Raw genomic sequence first — 18,532 nt, forward strand, 5'->3', positions numbered from 1 at the left:
TTCAGCAGTTGAAAATGTTGGAAGGGAGCAGCTCTAGGCAAGTCCCTACATGCTGCAAAACTCTTAAGCATGGTTAAGTAACAAGCAGAGCTTTTAAGAACATGGTTTTCAACTTCTCAGAAGGAACCACATGCCTTTCTGGATCGCCTAGCCCTGTCCTCCAAGACTTTCTTCCATTTGCTGGGCATTTGGAGCTGTGCTGTATTCCCTAGAAGTGAAATGACATCATCCAAAAAAAGAGTCTAAATTTTGTCAGTTATGGCAAACCCAAATTGTGGTGGCTTCTCTGCAAATCCTGGTAGTTTCACTCCCTAGTGACACAGCCTGCAATTCAGCTTCAGACTATTTGTTGTAAAAAGGAATGGCCACAGCAGAGAGACTGCTGGATGATTGGCATCTGTTTACCAAGCAAAAAGGGATTTGAAGGAAGTATCAAAGTTAAAGCTTGGTATTTATTTGTAATTAGCTATCTCAGTGAAAGAATATGGCACACGTTGTTAGTTAGCCTCTGATAATTTGTTCCTAACATTTGACTTGACTTACAAATTGAACTAGTTCTGGCTTTTAAAGAGATGAGTCCTGAAAAAGTGTCTGGAAAAACAAGTCTTCCCTGTTTAAATTAGGAATGTGCCAAATGACTGGCAGGTACTTGATACATAATTTAAATTTAAAAGAGGAAGAAACAGTTCTAGATAAAGATCTCCTGGGATATCTAGGGGAAATATATGCACCTATATTTAGCTTATCCTTGGTTTCAACCCCTAAATGCACACACAGCAGCACACACTTAGCTTTTGAAAAGAGAAGGCCTTGATCTTTTAACAAGCTCTGCAAAGCTTGCTAATAAAGTCACATCCTTGTTAATCACGTATGTGCTCCCCAGTTCCTTCTTTGATACACCATGTTCACAGAGATAAATCATGGAGCTGCAGATGTTCAGGAGTCGCTAGAGGAGGAAGTTGATGGCGGGTGGTCATGGATGGCAGCTCCTCTGCAGGAATCCTGACCCTGGGGCTTTGCTGGGAGAGGGGAGGAACGGGTGAGATTACTCAACGGCTGAAGGTGACATGGTCAAAGTGTCTCGCTGGAAATCTGCTGTTTCAAGCAACGCAGAGGAGGCAGCCAGGGTCAGACTTGCAAATCAGAAGAACTTTGCAATAACTGAGATACAACTTGACTAGGACCTGAGCTAAAGCTGTCAAAAAACTGTAGAGCTGGCCATTCAGAAGGAATTTTCACAACATAGCAGGGCATCTGTGCCAAGAACAGATTGCTGTAGGAGTGGGAGAGGGAAGGGAAGACAAGGCATGGGGAGAGATATCAAGTCACAGTTCGGTATTGACTCTTGAAAATATTTTGCAAGAACTTGTGTGGAGACAGAAGTTAAGATGGAAAAGGGAGGATGGAGAAACAAAACAGAAATGAGGTTTGTATTGGGGGTGGGGCATTCAAATATTCTGTTTGACTAGGGAGAACGCAGAATGAAGGGAGGGAGAGTTCATTCGTGGAATAGGAAGTCAGCTTGATCAGAGCATTTCACATGGCTTTTCACATTTTGCCTTCTTCAAGGGAAAAAGCTGAAGGAGGGAACATGAACAGGCCTGAACCAGCATGGGGATGCAGGAGGACAGGCCCCTTACTGGGACAGAAGGGAAGAAGAGCTAAGATAGCAATCACATCACCAAAGTCAGGGTAGAGAGAGCAGGGAGGGGAGGCTGAGCTCATGGTGACATTTCCCCTAACATACTGGCCTGAATAAAAATTGCCAATGTTCTTCCTTTAACCCCTGCAGGACCCAAGGAGACACCACACCATGGAAGTCACTATCAAGAGGCACTTCCCGAGTTTTGCTCTTTTTCTGATGCACTGTGTGGTCCGCATGGCGAGCTGTGAGAAAGGCAACACTTCCCCTCTGCACTTCACCCACTTCTTCTACAATGCCACCATCTATGAGAATTCAGCCCCCAAGACCTATGTGGAGAGCTACATCAAAATGGGTATTTACAAGACAGACCCCGAGTGGGACATCAGATACAGAATAGCCTCTGGAGACAACACTGGTCTCTTTAAAACAGAGGAGCACGTGATTGGGGATTTCTGCTTCTTGAGAATAAGAACCAGGAGCAGCAACACAGCACTTTTAAACCGGGAGGTGAAAGACAGTTATATGTTAATAATCAAGGCCACAGAGAGCACCTTTGCTTATGAAGCCTGGGCCAAAGTCTTGATCCACATTCTGGACAGAAATGACTTGAAACCTCTCTTTTCACCCCCCTCCTACAAAGTGTCCATCAGAGAAGACACTCCTCTGAAAACGGTGGTCAGCACGCTCAGTGCCACAGATGCTGACGCTGGCCAGAACGCTGAATTCTACTATGCCCTCAACACCAAGTCCGACCTATTCACTGTTCACCCCACCACGGGAGCAGTTATGACCACAGGTAGGCTGAACAGCACCCATCGAGGCAGGCACCATCTGCAAGTTTTGGCTGTGGACAGAATGAGAAAGATCACCGAGGGGAATGGCTTTGGGAACCTGGCTAGTCTCATGATCCAAGTGGAGCCATCTGCCAGGAAACCCCCCTCTATCTCCTCGGTGAAGGTGACACCACCTGACTCAGCTGAAGACTTTCTCTATGCAACTCTCTCTGTAGAAAGTGGTGACTCAGAAACAGGGATAGATTCAGTTGACTTTGTGGATGGAGATCCAGGAAGGCATTTCAAAGCAATCAAATCCTACTTTGGGAGCACCGAGTTCATGATTGTGTCAACCAAAGAGGTCAACTGGCTACTTTACCCGTTTGGTTTCAACCTCAGCCTGCAAGCCAAGGACAAGAGCAAGCCACCATTGTTCTCTCCTATTAGAGTTATCCATATACCTCCCGCCAAGTATGTCTCTGCCAGATTTGAGAAAGACGTGTACCGGGTCCAGCTCAGTGAATTTTCCCCAGCTGGAAGCCAAGTTGTTATGGTGAAGGTCACCCCAGTCTTCCCAAATCTTAAATATATTTTGAGACCTACTCCTGACAGCACAAGCTTTAAAATCAATCCTCACACTGGACTGATAACTACAGTCAGAGCAATGGATTTCCATGAGCAGTCTCATTTTGAACTTGAAGTTACAACCATTAACAGTCACACATCCACAACTGTTGTCATTGACATCACTGACTGCAACAATCACGCTCCAAGTTTTACTCAGTCTTCATACCGTGGGGTCTTTGATGAAAATGTTCCTCCTGGTACCAGTGTCTTAACAGTAAGGGCTACAGATGAAGATGAAGGAGACAATGGCTTTGTCACCTACACCATAGCCAACCAGAAATCCGTTCCCTTTGTCATTGACCCCTATTCTGGCACCATTTCCACCTCCAAGTCAATGGACTATGAGTTGATGCAGAGATGGTACCACCTGCGAGTCTGGGCATCAGACTGGGGCTCACCCTTCCGCCATGAAACAGAGGTGTACGTCTCCCTCATGCTGAGCAATGTCAATGACAATGCTCCTGTGTTTGAGAAGGCAAGCTGCAGCGGCACCATCCCACGGGACTTTCCTGTTGGGAACCCTGTGGCCACGGTCTCTGCAATCGACAGTGATGAGCTGCAACATATCAAATACGAAATCAAGTCTGGCAACGAGTTACGGCATTTTGAACTGAATCCCATCTCTGGAGTAATATCCCTTAGAATATCTCTGCGAGATCTTCCTTCTGAGCAGCCACTTTTCTACTCTTTGAAAATAACTGCAACAGATGGAGAGAACTACGCTTTGCCAACATCTGTAAATATCACTGTGGTCAGCCAAGGTCTCCCCATCAAAATGCAGTGTGAGGAAACAGGAGTCTTGAAACAACTGACAGAAACTATCATACACTCCATTGAGTCTCAGTCTCAAGGCCACGGGCAGGATGATGAAACATCTCTGAACTTGCACCTTATAAACCGTAACGCTCCAAAGTTTGATGACAGCTTTCCACGATCCATTGATATCATAGAGACTGTTCCCATCAACTCAACTATTGCTGACCTTTCAGCTATTGATCCCGATACTGGTTTTAATGGAAAATTGGTCTATGTGATCTCAGATGGAAATGATGACAGTTGCTTTACCATCGACCTGGAACTGGGTCTCCTTCAAGTCCTTTCTCCTCTAGATCATGAACGAACCAGCTTCTACATTCTTAACATTACTGTGTACGATCTTGGCACACCACAAAAATCATCTTGGAAACTCTTGGCTGTGAATGTGTTGGATACCAATGATAATACTCCTAAATTCTCACAAGGTGCCTACTGGGTGGCAATACCAGAACATGTAGCAACAGGGACAACAATAGCTCAACTGAAAGCAGAAGATGCTGATACAGATGACAATGGGAGAATAAAGTATTCTCTCCTAACCCCCACTGATAAGTTTGCCATTAACAGTGTCACTGGAGAAGTGACGGTTACAGGTGCCCTGGATAGAGAATTGTGGCCTTGCTATGTGCTGAAAATAGAAGCAAGGGACCAGCCCAAAACAGGCTACCAGCTGTTCTCCGTTACAGATCTCATTGTGACTCTGGAAGATGTAAATGACAACACCCCGCAATGCCTCCCAGCCCTCAACAGTGTGAAGGTCCCAGAGGACCTGCCTGTGGGAACCATTCTTCTGTTTCTGGAGGCTTTTGACCCAGATGCTGGCTCTGGGGGTGAGGTGAGGTACAGCCTCTTTAATGATGAGGATATGATGTTTCATGTGGATAAGTTGACTGGGGCACTCCGGTTGGAGAAGGAGCTGGACTATGAGAAGAAGGACTCTTACAATCTAACCGTGCAGGTCAGTGATGGTGGGAAGCCCTTCTCTCGCTCTTCCCTCTGCCACCTGGAAGTGAACATCCTTGATGTCAACGAGAACTTGCACCCACCACGCTTTGCCTCCTTTGTCTTCAAAGGCTGGGTGCAGGAGAACAGCCCCGAGGGCTCATCAGTGATGGTGGTCACTGCAAAGGATATCGATAAGGGGAAAGATGGAGAGGTTCAGTATTTCCTTCGGGAGGGCACTGGCCTGTCTGTCTTCAGCATTGAAAAGGACACAGGTAATGACAGCTTAGTTTAATGGTGTACCTTAAAGGCTTAAACTTCATGCTGTGTTTACCCTGACTTTTTGACCCAAAAGGACATTTCTATATTCTATTTACAAAGTTCCTTACATTCAAATCTTCCTTGCTTGTGCAGGGATGTACAATGTGCATCCCTGTGTCTGGAGGGGAGCAAACAGGGTTTGTGTCCTTAAAGTAACAGAAAATCAATATCTGTCCTCCCCCAAAATATCAAGGTCTTCCCTTTCACTTGTGTACCAAATTACCCTCAGCACAAGCAAGCTCTCACCTCCCGCACAATCTCACAACCATACAAGGTTGGTGCCACGGTTTGTATCTGCAGCAAAGACCAGGAGCAGACTAGAGGCACAGACTGGTCTGGCATTAAGGACAAAGTGGTCTGAGTTCCTTAAATCTCTCACAAGCACTTTCTGTTATTCTTCTAGGCACCATCCGGACCATAGGACCGCTTGACCGAGAAGGAATATCTCACTATTGGTTGACAGTGCTAGCTCTTGACCTGGGAACAATTCCTCTGTCTTCTGTGACTGAAATTTATATTGAAGTCACCGATACCAATGACAACCCACCTCAGATGTCCAGACCTGTCTTCTATGCCTCTGTGATGGAGAACTCCCCACCAAACACATCTGTCCTTCAGCTCGATGCCTTAGATCCAGACTCTAGCTCAGAGGGAAAACTGACTTTTCACATCCTAACTGGAAATCCTCAAGGACTCTTCACCATTAACCTCATTACAGGTAAGACTGACGCAACTCAGCATCTGGTTTTGAGGCTTCTAAGTGCCCAGAGGATGTTAGACATTCAATATAAAGAGTCCACACACCTGCCTTTGTCGCACCTGCCTTCGGCAGCAAAAGCCCCAGTCTCCAAACACACTGTGTGGGGAGGTGAAGGATGGAAACCCTCAACCTGAGAGCTGCTATTTGCATCCAGGTGGCTCTTAGAATGGCACAAATGTGCTGCATTCAAAGCCCTAAACAGAACCAAGCAGTTGCTTTTAATCTTCCCCCTTAGAAACAAGTGCCCTGCTGCACAGTCCGAGCCAGGCAACACCCTTCTGGAGGTGACTCTGTTCCTGAGACAGACCACGGCAGGATTAATAAAAACGAATCCCACTGCATTTAAAGGCTCCACCCGTTCTCCGGCACTGTTAATGCAGTGAGTGTAGTAAGCCTCTTCCTAGACTGTATCTTTCATCTGAGGATTAATTACCAGATCTTTCAGAGCCATCAAAAACCCGCTGATGTTTTGTGTAAACAGCTTCCTCAAACTCTCCCAGCAGAGCTGACATTGGGCCAGTCTGGCAAGGAAAGCTGTGCCGAGCCCTTCACTCCATCAGCTCCTGGGAGAAGAGGGAAGGGAGGGCACAGAGCCTGAGGATGGGAGAGGATTAATTGCATGACTTTGATCTCCTGCGGGTGATAAAAGCTGTTCACCTACTGCAGCAGGATAGAAGCCTGCTCTTGGATAAGAAAGGAGCTGAATGTATTGAAAAAGGCTAATGTAGCTCTCAATGAGGCGTTCTCCGTGTTGTAATGAGTATCTGGCAGTCCTCAGCTGGGGGGGGTTGTTCAGAAAGAAATTGTTACACCAAAACACTGAAATCCTTCTGCTTGCAAGCAGAGATGCATAGGGTGTCTCTGCTTGGCACCATGTAGATACACTTGGAGATGTCAGCTAACTTTGGCCACTGCTGCCCCCAGATGTAGGTACCTCCACTCTCAGAAGCTTTTTAGCCAGCTCAGGGCATTGCTCTGCAACCAACATTCCCACATAGTCCCTCTGACTATGCACAACTCAGCCGCGCAGACCCCTTGCACAAACGCCGATCTCCATGGAGAGGTGCCTTCAGAGGCCCTGTTTTAGAAGACCACTGCCTTTTCAATGGGATGTGGACCAGAAGGGGCTGTCAGGACAGCAGGCTAGCTCCCCTCATCTGCTGAGCTCCACCTTGCACCCATGCACCCTGCAGGAAATTCAACCTTCTCCATGCTGCAGGCAAAACTTCCACCCCACTATGAACGCAGCCCTACGAAGCCACGCTCCAAGGCTGCTGTGTTTTATGGTAAAACAACCGACACTGCCAAAATCTGAACACTTGCTAGTGAGCCACCTCACATCTAAGCCAATGCTTTAATTCCCATCTTAGACAAAAAAGCTCTCTGGGCTGTGAGTCTCCTCCTACCCATCTCTCCCTACAGTCGGGTAATTTGCATGTGAAGAGGGATAAGTTTGTCAGCCCTGTAAGGAACTCATGAGCTGATCTTATCTCTTGGACAGTTGCTGGAGGTCTCTTCTTTAAACCCTGAGCTTGGAGGTTGTTTAAGGACCTGCTCCCAAGCCTGATGAGGATTCAGTTATCTGTTGTTTTCCTTGCTTGTCACCCAACAGAACAAATAATTACCTGCAAACATTGGCATAAACTGAGCAGTTTATATCCCTGTGCTTACAGTATCTAAAGAGAAGTCATCTGCTACCACTGCCAGAAGAAATATCGCAGCTTGTCTAAATTTCAGGGCTGTAGGCAGCTTACTGGAAACCCTGTGATATTTTCATTCTGCAGATGAGGGCATGATAGCTGCTCTGTTAAGTAGAATAAAAATATAATCCTTGGTCTCAGCCTGATAGTGCAGCATTGGAAGATGAACTGCTGGTCTTTCAGTTCCTGGTCATTCACATAAATGCAGGGTTCTATTCCAAAAAAAAAAAAAAAAAAAGGGTTATCCCAGTGCAGTGCAAATCAAATGACTTACATTGGAATGGGAGAAAAGAGAAAGCACTGCAAGTATCTGAGCACTGAGGTTCATTCTGGATTTTCAGTTAGACATGTCCTTTGTTCTTCAAATGCAACAAATTCATCTCTTCTTTCATTACCTAGAAGAAATGATCACAAAAAGATGCAGAAATATTTCAGTTCTTGAAATGCCAGAGATCTATATGATCCAGATTGCCAACTCTCCTTCTGTGGTGAATCCTGAATGCTACGACAGTAAAAGAGTTTGAGTAGGCAGAGCTGCTTATCTATGACAAAGCTGAATCTCTGTCACATTATTCAATGATAAACATTGATGTTTCAAGAGGAAACCGCAGAGGCTGCTGCTCATAGTCACACTATTTGAGCAAAGAACAGGATAAAATGCATGTGTCAGGAGTTCTCCAGCACTCGGATGAGAAAGGAGGCTCCTCCATGTGGAGAAGGCTGTGACCAAGACCTCTTCTATCCCACACTGTCACCAAAGAATAAGTCACATCAGCACTGAAATAAGCCAGAGCACGAGAGGGCCAGTGGTCAGTCTGGGTCTCTCCTAGGCCAGGCACTTTGGGTAGGAGCCCCCTGGCAGAAGGAGAAGAGGAGGAAGCTTGTTCTCATCCTGTGTGCTAATAGGAATTAGGGTCCCGATTTACTGTTACAACAGACACGTCTACACCCAGAATAACACTGCGGAATAGCCCTGGATAATTATTCAAGGCACAGTGCCACACTACTGCAAGTAACCTATTTCTGTTCCTGGAGCCGGCTTGTTCTGCATTTAATCCAGTATCTTGACAGGGGGGTGGGTTGGCCAGTGGAGACATACCCAGCAAGGCCCCTTGGCTTTTCCTCCTGAGGCCTTGCAAGGAGACAGGAATGGCCGTGATAACTGTCCCTCAGCAGGGCTTGGCTCCTCCAGCATCCCTGAACTACCACAGAAGGGCTTTAAACTCCTCCAGCTCTCAGTTCCCTATAGAGGGTGGAGAAAAAAACAGGGAAAACAAATGAAAAGCTAATGAGAAGAGGGAATAAAACTGTGCAGTGAGATGAAAGCTTTCTGCCATCGGCAATGGAATCTCTCCAGCCCAGCCTGGCAGCTGGTGCAGAGCTGTGTTTGTGGGAGACAGAGAGATAGGTGGATACACAGAGAGAGGGGCAGGTAGTAGGGTTTGGGGTATTCTTTTGCTGGAAAGGTTTTCAGCTCATTTTATCCAGGGTTTGCAGTCCCTGGTGTGAAGGGGGTTCCAGTCCAGACAGAACCAGGAGGAACTGGGAGGCTGTGGCAGGAAGAGTCAGGACGAAGCCATTCATCCCGCTGAAAGGCTGTTTGGAGAATCCTTTTACCTTGGACTATTCATCTCCAACTGTTACCTAGCACTTGGTCTTCTGGTCCTTCTGCTGCTGTGTCAGTGTCCAGAAGCTTACCCAGGATGCCTGTGGTTCCCAGGATTTCTCTGCATAGAAGGACATCCAGACACTGCCTGCTCTTTAAATCTGAGGGATGGCTGCACTGCTGCTCCCCGAACCAACATGCCACAGGCTCCAGCTGAGCATGGAGTAGTGCAAAGCAGGGTCATAACAAGAGGGAGGTGATAGGAGGAGAAGAGGAGAGAAGAGAAGGTGGAATGGAAGCAACAGTGAGACAACAGAAAGAGGACTTCAGGAGAACAACCTCTTCCCTTCTCAGGCTCTTGTGAAAGCCCCAGTGCCTGCAAACCTGATTCTGGCTATTTTAACTATCTTAGATTTTCTTCCCTGTAGCGAGGGCAGGGGGCCAGCAACCTCCACCCCAGCCCTGCTCTTGCCAGCAGAAGTTATTATTATTTTTTGTTCCCTGACAACAATGCACTGTTAATTCTGCTGCTCCTGTTCCAACACGACCAGCTTTCCTCTCTCCCCTTTTCCAGGCAGCAAGCGGGAGAATTATAGACGATCCTTTCCCATTGCTGCATGTAGATAGGCTGCAAGAGCAGAGCTTCTGCCTGTCTGTATGCAAGCAACAGAAGGGATAATTTCTGGACCTTCAGGTGAATGCAGAGCTTGGCTAATTGGCCAAGCGCAATTAGGACCTTTGACAGTTTTGTTCAGTCTCTAGGACTCAGCAGAAACCTTCAGGGCCACATGCAAGAACACAAATAAAGGACACCCACTCGATCGCAAGTCCCGTGGGACGGGCTAGCTGCTGTTTTCCAGAGGGGCAGGGACTGCATTGGTAACTCGCACATATGCACATGCACACATAAAAACACCCTCATTAAAAACTAAACGTGCATTTCCCGGGTCCTTGTAAGTGGCAGCAGAAAGAACCGAGGAACTGTTTCCCCAGGCCACAAAAGCTGACGGCAGTTCCCCTTTAATAACAGTTTCCACTTCCATTTTAGCCCTCTGGCTTCACAGCGTGTATAACCAAGTAGCAACAAATAAAAATATGCATTAATTCCAGCTGGCTTCTCTCGAGCACCACGTCTGATCCCCGTCTCCCTGTCTCTGGGTGCTCAGCTGCCGTGTGAACACTGCTGGCAGTTTGAGCATCTTGGCAGCTGCACAGCACCACGGCTCCGTACGGGAATTAGAGCGATTAACTGTTAACCACAAGGGCTTTCTGATCTCAAGGCAGAGTGGTAACTGGCTCTGGAGAGGGGAACTGGGAGCCACAACTGGGCACGGGTTAAGGGACAGAGGGAGTTTGCTTGGGGTCAGGAGGAGAAGCCAATGCTTTGACTTGTGGCTCAACAGATACAAAGCTAAACCCAAAAATACCATCTGGTAAGGCTCCCATCTGGGATACGGTACAGGTCTGTGACAGAGGGGAGAGTCAGCTCTCACTCCCCAGGAGATCTGAGCATCTTCAGTGGTACAGACATTTAAGATAGTCATTAAGTTCCTATTCATCTGCTTTCGCTACAGTCCTTCTTCTCCAGCTCTAGAAAGCTCAGCTACGATCCTGATTTCTTTCATTTTTATCATTAGGCCATGAAAGAATTTCAGGGTGTGGCCAGGCAAATCCAAATAATCATTTCAGAGTGGCTTAATTACCTTCCATCACCTGGCATGCAGTAACCAAGTACAAACAAGGTATTAGTCTGTTGCAACTGAATTTTGCAATCCGATAGACTAGAAATATCCCCAGTGTGCACACAGGTGCTGGGTGCTCTGTTGTCGATATCTAGCTATGTGTCCTATGGGCTTGTTAGGCCAAACTTATGGACCATCCCCTGAGGTAGCTGGAGTTTTAGGCTTTGCTCCCTTGTCCGAGCCAACCTACTGGAAACATGGGCAGGAGCATCAGTGAACTGCTGCTGCAATTCCTTCTTTAGGCCCCCATTAAGACAGTATTTCCATTTTGCCGCTACTGGAGCCCTACAGCCTCGCACAAGCCTGGTAGAGGTTCAAAAGCTCCTCAGTGTGCTCTCAGGCCACTGCTGAGTCCTCGTCACCTGCCGAGCTGTCAAAAGGATGATTAGAGAGAAGAAAAAAAATCCATGACATACATGCAAACAGAGTCTTTCAAACCATCTTGTCATAACACATTAAGGTGTGTTGACTTATGATTGTAAAGGCATCAAATAAATGTTTAGTGCAGCGGCCAGTGCCAAATACGAATAATCCCAGAGAACAAGTGGAAACGGTTAACAATAGCCTTGTTCCAAGCAGCTGCTCCTTGCTCCCTCCTTCAGCTGCCCAGTGTTTCCTGCAGCCCTTTGAAATTTTCTCCTGCCTGTCATGCTCAGACAGCGATACAGCAAAGTGTGATACCACTGAAAACAATACTATTAATTAAAACTTTTTGGCTTTGGACCAGAAACGAGAGTTGAGATGGGTTCACGCAACTCTTAATTATAAGTCTTTCAGGATGCGCAAGTGCACGTGCCCACGCCACTGCAAACGCAGGCTGCCTCCCATGCAAAGCATTTCCCAGAGCAGCGTGAGCCTGTATCACTGCTTGCCGTGGTCAGGAAAATTCACCCTGCCTTTCATTTGTGCGAGGAAGCCGGACTCCTCTTCGCGAGGAACAAACACCATGACAACAGCGACCGCTGGGAACGGGAGACGCGGGGAATGGACAAAACCACTCACCACTTGATGACCGTCAGAAAATCACACATTATATATGCAGTTTCCATCATCTGTAAAGCAGTTGTGAAAATGGTCCAGAGCTGCTTTTCCCCAAAGGTGAAGAGTCAAGGCACTTGATAAGGACTGTTATCAAACCAGACATGGAAACACAAGCCTCAGCTCCATCCTTTCCACACTTGCATCTACTCAGTTTAGTCATTGGCAGGCCAAGGAGAGGCAATTATGACGATTTTATTTAAACTCGCATTTATTACAACCACAATTCCTCCCTCCTGCATCCAACCTATTCCCTGCAGTTAAACCTATGCGTGTTTTTCAGAAATCCCTCAAATCTTCCAATTGTTAGAGGATTCATCCTGTCTTTCAGCAAGGCTTAAATAATATACCAACATTATTATCGACTGTGTACCTTATCTTTAGCCTGAATGCCTTTGTTCTAGCGGTAGAATAGAGGATATTTCCCAAGACAGAAGACAAAACTTTTGTCAAAACACTGTAAATTACAAAGAACAAAGTTCAGCACAGGGAAAATAGGAGTCAAGACTTCTTAAGAGGCCAAACTTGCACCAGCACATGCAGAATGTTTCCTACTTAGAGGCATAAGAAAGGCTTTGTTTTCATGGTCCCGCAGCCTTTCTCACCAAATGCCTTGACATCCTCCCACTGGGATGTAGGCATCTGGTAGGTGTCCCCCCTCCTCCATGGCCTCTGTAATGAGAGGAGCGAAGGCAGCGGCTCCGCACAGGGATTCAGGCTGGAAGTGGACAGCATGCCCTCTGGGGGTGTCTGTCTTTCTCCTCTGATCACAAAGGGAACCTGAAGCAGGGCAGGCAGCCAGGCTGATGTGGGGCATGTGGGGATTTGATCAGCCCTGGCTTTCCTCGGACGCTGAGTCTTGGAGCTCAAAGGGTTTCTTTCTTGGCAGGTCTGATTTCTACGACTTCACGGCAGCTGGATCGAGAATACAAGGCTGAACATATCCTAGAGGTGGGTAATGATGATTGTAATTAGCTTTATTTACCTACAAGTGTATTAAGTCCTCAAAGAGCTTTCCTTGCAAGTTGGAGCACAGAGAAAGAATCTCATCCCATCAGCTCCCAACTGCTGGGAAACTTAATTAAATGGTGTGTGTTGCCCTAAGAGACAGCTGCAGCAGTACCGTGGGGTTTATTATTTCCTTACTGAAGACTGGAGCAAAAGGCCCGTTCTGGAAGCTGTGGGAATGCAGGAAGAGGGCTGGAATTGTCCTCTAGCAGGATGGATAATAAGTTATGAGGAAAAGAGCAAGCCAGCAAAATGCACCCTTATTTATCTCATTCTATCAGACTTTGCTGTGTAGCTTTGTGTTACCAGCCCCCATCCTTAGCTGCTCAGAGCTATGTGTATTTACATTAGAGGGATCTTGAGGTGTTCCAGTCTATCAGGGTGATTGAGGATAATACATTTCTCTTTGTAATGCAACATGCTGGGAGCGTGCACAGGTACAGCGAAGTGAGGATGGGTGATAACTTGCCAAGTCATTGCAATACAACCTTTTTCAGTTGTGTGACCCTCTAATGTGAGGCCGCACCTCAAATACTGTGTTCAGTTTTGGGCCCCTCACTACAAGAAAGATGTTGCATTGCTGGAACATGTCCAGAGGAGAGCAACCAAGCTGGTGAGGGGTCTGGAACACAAGTCATACGAGGAGCGGCTGAGGGAACTGGGGTTATTTAGTCTGGAGAAGAGGAGGCTGAGGGGAGACCTGATCGCCCTCTACAACTACCTGACAGGAGGCTGTAGTGAGGGGGGGTCGGTCTCTTCTCCCTGGTAACAGATGATAGGACGAGGGGGAATGGTTTGAAGTTGCGCCAGGGCAGGTTTAGGCTAGACATTAGGAAAAATTTCTTCACCCAAAGGGTTGTCAGGTTCTGGAATGGGCTGCCCAGGGAGGTGGTTGAGTCTTCCTCCCTGGAGGTATTTAAAAGAAGGATAGATGAGGTGCTTAGGGCCATGGTTTAGTGGTGGGATGGCAGGGTTAGGTTAAAGGTTGGACTCGATGATCTCAAAGGTCTTTTCCAACCAAAGTGATTCTATGATTCTATGAATCTGTGATTCTGTAATGGCCAATCTGACCCACTGCCTGGAGCGACTGGAAGCAGGAGCCTGGCAGACGCGTCTCCCTGTGCATGCTCAAACCATGCACAGTGCCAGCTACAGCCACCAGATTTTACCCTGCAGAGAGGAGCAATGCCTCTGAACATGTTGAGATACCAATGCAGATCCACACAAAACCCCCTAGTTTAGGCACTGCCCATCGGGATGAAGGCTGCCTGCTCATGTCCTAGGTGACAACAAAGAGCTCTGTCACCTACTCCCTTTGCTTGCTGGCAGGTGGCCGTCTCTGACAATGGAGAGCCAGCCCTGAAGTCCACCAGCAGAGTCGTGATACAAGTCCTGGATGCCAATGACAGTCCTCCCAGTTTCCCACAAAAGCTCTTCATGGTGCAGCTCCCTGAGAGAGATGCTTCAGAGACGCCACTGCCGGTCTACAGGCTGATCGCTTCAGACCGTGACCAGGGCCAGAACAGCCAGATCACCTACACCATTGAGGATGAGGAGGAAGGGATATTCACCATCAACCCTACAACCGGCATGGTGTTCTCCAGGAAAGCTTTTCCTGCCTCCGAATACAACATACTCACGGTGAGAGGAGAGGGAACCAGAGAGCGCCAATGGGAAAAGATGGGCGGAGAGAGAAAGAGAGGAAAGGCTGCAGAAACAGAAAAGATAGAAGGAGGAAAGAGATGAAGAAAATGCAGCAGTGGGAGGAGAGCTTGAATGAGACAGATTTGGGTTACAGGGAGAGAAACCGGGAGGGAATGATGGGAAATGCAGAAGGTAAGGAGCTATTAAAAATGGAGGATAAATTTAAAATTAACTGTCCAACCTACTCTCAGAGATGAACACAGTGATCCACAATCCCATATGGATGTGGACCTGAATCTGAACAGTCTTTGGGTTTCAGCGGTGCCTCTTATGGGCAGTCTGATCGGGCTGTGGGGCTTGGGTATAGGTTTAAAACTCTCCCACACTCTGTGGATCCTTGCAACAAGGCTTGTGATCCAGGTCTCTGCTGTGGATTGAGCTTGGCAGATTTGCTTGATGGTCAAGAGGAATTTGGGTTGCACAGCTCTACCTTGGAAGCAGCCAGAGCATGGGCCACTGGGTCAAGATTTGTTTGTGGGATTTTGGGTGCACTTGGACCTAAAACTCTTGGTGGGTAGGAGAAGCAGCTTCCCATGGGGGTCCCATGGGCTAAACCATCCTTCTCCCTGATGGCATGTGCATCTCCCGGCAGGTCAAGGCAACAGATGGCGGCAGCCCACCGCTTTCCTCCCATGTGCGGCTTCACATCAGCTGGGTCGCCCGGCCCGGCCCTTCCTCGGAGCCACTAGCTTTCGATGAACCCCATTTTAACTTTGCCGTGATGGAAACAGATCCTGTAAACCATATGGTGGGAGTGATCAGCACTGAAATGGGCCCCAGCCCAGTGTGGTTTAATATCACAGGTGAGACATGGAAATTAAAGCAGGGCAGCGGTGTCTGGGAGTGTTTGCCCCAGCTCCCTTGGCTTTCAGCACTCGCATGCCTGAGCTAATGAAGTTGTTTGCTTTAGGTGTAGGTGAACTACAGGGAAAGCTTTCTCACAGACACCAAAGGCTTAAACAGCCATAGACAAAGCTGCCCATCCAAGGGCTCCGGTGCCAAGTGCAATTATCTAACACACTTTTTAATGACATTCTGGGACTTGCCAGTGTTTGAGGTGTTCTCCAATGTCGCGTGAAAGGCAGGGCATGCCAGTCCCAGCTCCTCCTGGGAATCGAGTGACAGTGTTGGCTATGGTGAAACAGCCTGTGAGGATCTGGGTGTCTGGCTGGGTCTTGCAGGTAACCCCTGTCTCTCCCTCCCTGCTGAGCCCACAGTCTTGACAGGGAGCTGAGAGGGAAGGATTTCTCAAAGAGCTGATCTGACCTAACTGCTGGGGCTCTCCCTTCCACCTCACAGCATCCCAGGGATGACTTAGACATGAAACATGAAGCTCTAGGGCCTCCTCTAAGGCACGCGGTGCTAAGGCAGAGGGGAGGTGGGCTGTCACCCCCAGGGACTCGTCAGGCAGCGCGTGCGCAGAACTGGTCCTGTGAATGAGGGCCAACTGTGCTCAGGTAATTTGGTGTTTTGAAGTGGTGCCCCGGTCTGTCTTGCACAGCCTTTCCCTGACACTGCCTGCAGGGCTTGCCCTTGTCAGACAAAGCCTTAATTGGACGAGTGAATAGTTTTTCCCGTTACTATGTTAGGACAGGGATAATGGTGTATAAATACAATTAAGCAACAAGAGATACAACACTACAAGGAGCAGACAGTATCGGTGCAAGGCTTATCTGGCATTAGTAGTGTCTGCTCGGGTTTGCAGAATTAACGGTCCATTCCTTGGAATGTTATCCCATCATTTCCCTGCTCAGTGCTTGCCTGTATGCTCGACCTCATCTTTGCCAGCTCCTAGTGCACCAAGTGCTACTCAGGGCTCTCTTGGTTTCTGTACTGGTAGAAGAGGACAGGGTTTCATTTTCCCTGCTAGGGAATCAGAGCATCACGGTAGCTGGCAGCCAAGCAGGTGATGCAGAGATCCAGGAGCTTTCAGTACCTCATCCAAAAACTCACCTTTCCAAGTCTACAAAGGCTCTGTCGCTAGAGTTGATGGTGTCTGCAAAAACTCTGACAAAGCAGCATCTTCCTTCATCTCTTCCCTTTCCTGAGCTTCCCCTTTCCCTTTGGCACTGTGCAAAGGCAGCCCTCCTCTCTTTTCTCAGGGAAAGGCATCCATGGCTCTCTCTTTTCCTCTGTCTCTGCTTCTTTCTGCCTCCTTCCCAGCAGGAAGATGGTGGTCCAGATGGCTGGCAACCACTGCATTTCTCCCGCAAGGGAAGATATGTAATTTAACCACCAGCCAAGATTTCCCCAGCTGGTAAGGGAGTAAAGCAGAATCCAGAGCATCCAGTAGCCAGGAAGGGAAGAGTTGAGACCTGGGATAAATCACAGAAAACTGCTTCTACCTCTCCGTACCTCAGAAACAGCAGTGTTTCATGTGCAACAGAGAACTAACAGGCCACCAGCAAGCATGGCATGAGAAAGGAGCCGCCAGGCCAGGGCTGAGCAGCAACAGCACGAGGCACAGCCTTCTGCTGCCGAGCTGCTCCGGCCTGTGGTTCCCTGCACTACGCAGCCATCTGGGTTGGAGGCAACAGGCTCTGCTCACCCTGGAAGCACCGTCTGCCTCCCCAACTGTTCAAGTATTGGTCTTCTTTGGGTAGCTCACAGGCTCCCAACCGTGGCAATGAAGACCATCACTGATATGCCCACAGTGGGACTTTGAAATGGAAGCCAGCAAGAGCGTTGTTCAGCCCTGCAGGTCCCTGATCCATGCTAAGCCCATGGTGCCGCATAGCTGGAGACCTTGTGCAAATAAATCAATGCTCAAATGTGCCTGTTGCAAATCTAGCCAGAACATCAGATGCATGCGTGCATCCTTTCCCGTTTGCTCCTCCTCCTCTTTCTCTCTAATTCCCCTCACCTTCCCTTTTGTGCTCCTTTGTTGCCATCTGTGACCATCTCTTTGTCCAGCTTCTCCATGTCCTCCCTGTCTCCTGTGTCCAGCTAGCACATTTTGTATTAAGTTTCCAGATTTGGGGGAAACCTCACCTATGGCACTCTTCCCAGTCTAACCGTTGCCAAAGAGGTACAGGTAGAGTGAATGCCTACACATTGCAATTCAAGGTATATCGCCTGGCATGCCACATACCTGTGGCTGGGCATGAGCTCCTTGTGTGGTTTGTGTATGATGTCTGGAGGGCAAATCCTCGTCCTTTGGATCTCCAGGCAGCTCCTTGAATCCCTTCCCCTGCAGAGGCTGCTGGCACCCGCACCTTGCTTCAAACAGAAATCCTAACTGTAACTGCCCCTCTGTTTCTTTTTCTCATCTCTCCCTTATCCCAGGTGGTGATGATGACATGGATTTTGACATTGAAAAGAGCACGGGCAGCATGGTCATTGCAAGAGCCCTTGATGCAAGGAAGAAGTCAAGTTATAACCTGACAGTAGAAGTCACTGATGGGTCCACTACCATCAAAACCCAGGTAATGTTTTTTTCTTTAGTAGAGATCCCATCTAGAGTGAGCATATGCCAAAGGGAGTCTTTCTCCTGACTCCGCTGAGCACTGGATCAGGTGCCAGGCACAAGAATCTCCTTACAATGTGATCTTACATTACGCAGTGGCCCAAGTCTTTCCTAAGTAGCAAGCTAAGATTTTTTTTTTATGTTGTTGGAAAGACAAATGGTCTAGGAAACCTCGGGCCTTTCCTGTTGATCACAGCCAGCACACAAGGACACATCTACACCACCAGCTGAGCCGAGGTGGCAGCTCACACCCTCAGACCTCAACTTGCTCTCAGCTGGTCAGGTTGAACTACAACATGGCTGGGACAACATGCTAAGATATAAGGGAAACATATGCAATTGGGTCAGGCTCGGGTCCACGATACCACATCAAGGGGCATTCCT

General features: G+C 48.0%; 1 protein-coding gene across 1 annotated transcript in view; it reads left to right on the top strand.

Annotated features, from left to right (window-relative positions):
* The first annotated feature begins 1,813 nt into the window (after positions 1–1,813).
* Positions 1,814–18,532, top strand: part of FAT2 (FAT atypical cadherin 2) — a 49,007-nt gene continuing 32,288 nt past the window's right edge. Inside the window, exons 1-6 of the mRNA XM_035891181.1 lie at positions 1,814–5,078; positions 5,528–5,842; positions 12,860–12,921; positions 14,308–14,619; positions 15,275–15,485; positions 17,968–18,107. Of these exons, the coding sequence (XP_035747074.1) occupies positions 1,814–5,078; positions 5,528–5,842; positions 12,860–12,921; positions 14,308–14,619; positions 15,275–15,485; positions 17,968–18,107 (4,305 nt within the window). The remainder of the gene's footprint in view (positions 5,079–5,527; positions 5,843–12,859; positions 12,922–14,307; positions 14,620–15,274; positions 15,486–17,967; positions 18,108–18,532) is intronic.

Source organism: Egretta garzetta, unplaced genomic scaffold (genome assembly GCF_000687185.1).
Source record: "Egretta garzetta isolate BGI_Z169 unplaced genomic scaffold, ASM68718v1 scaffold270, whole genome shotgun sequence".
Classification (NCBI taxonomy): domain Eukaryota; kingdom Metazoa; phylum Chordata; class Aves; order Pelecaniformes; family Ardeidae; genus Egretta; species Egretta garzetta.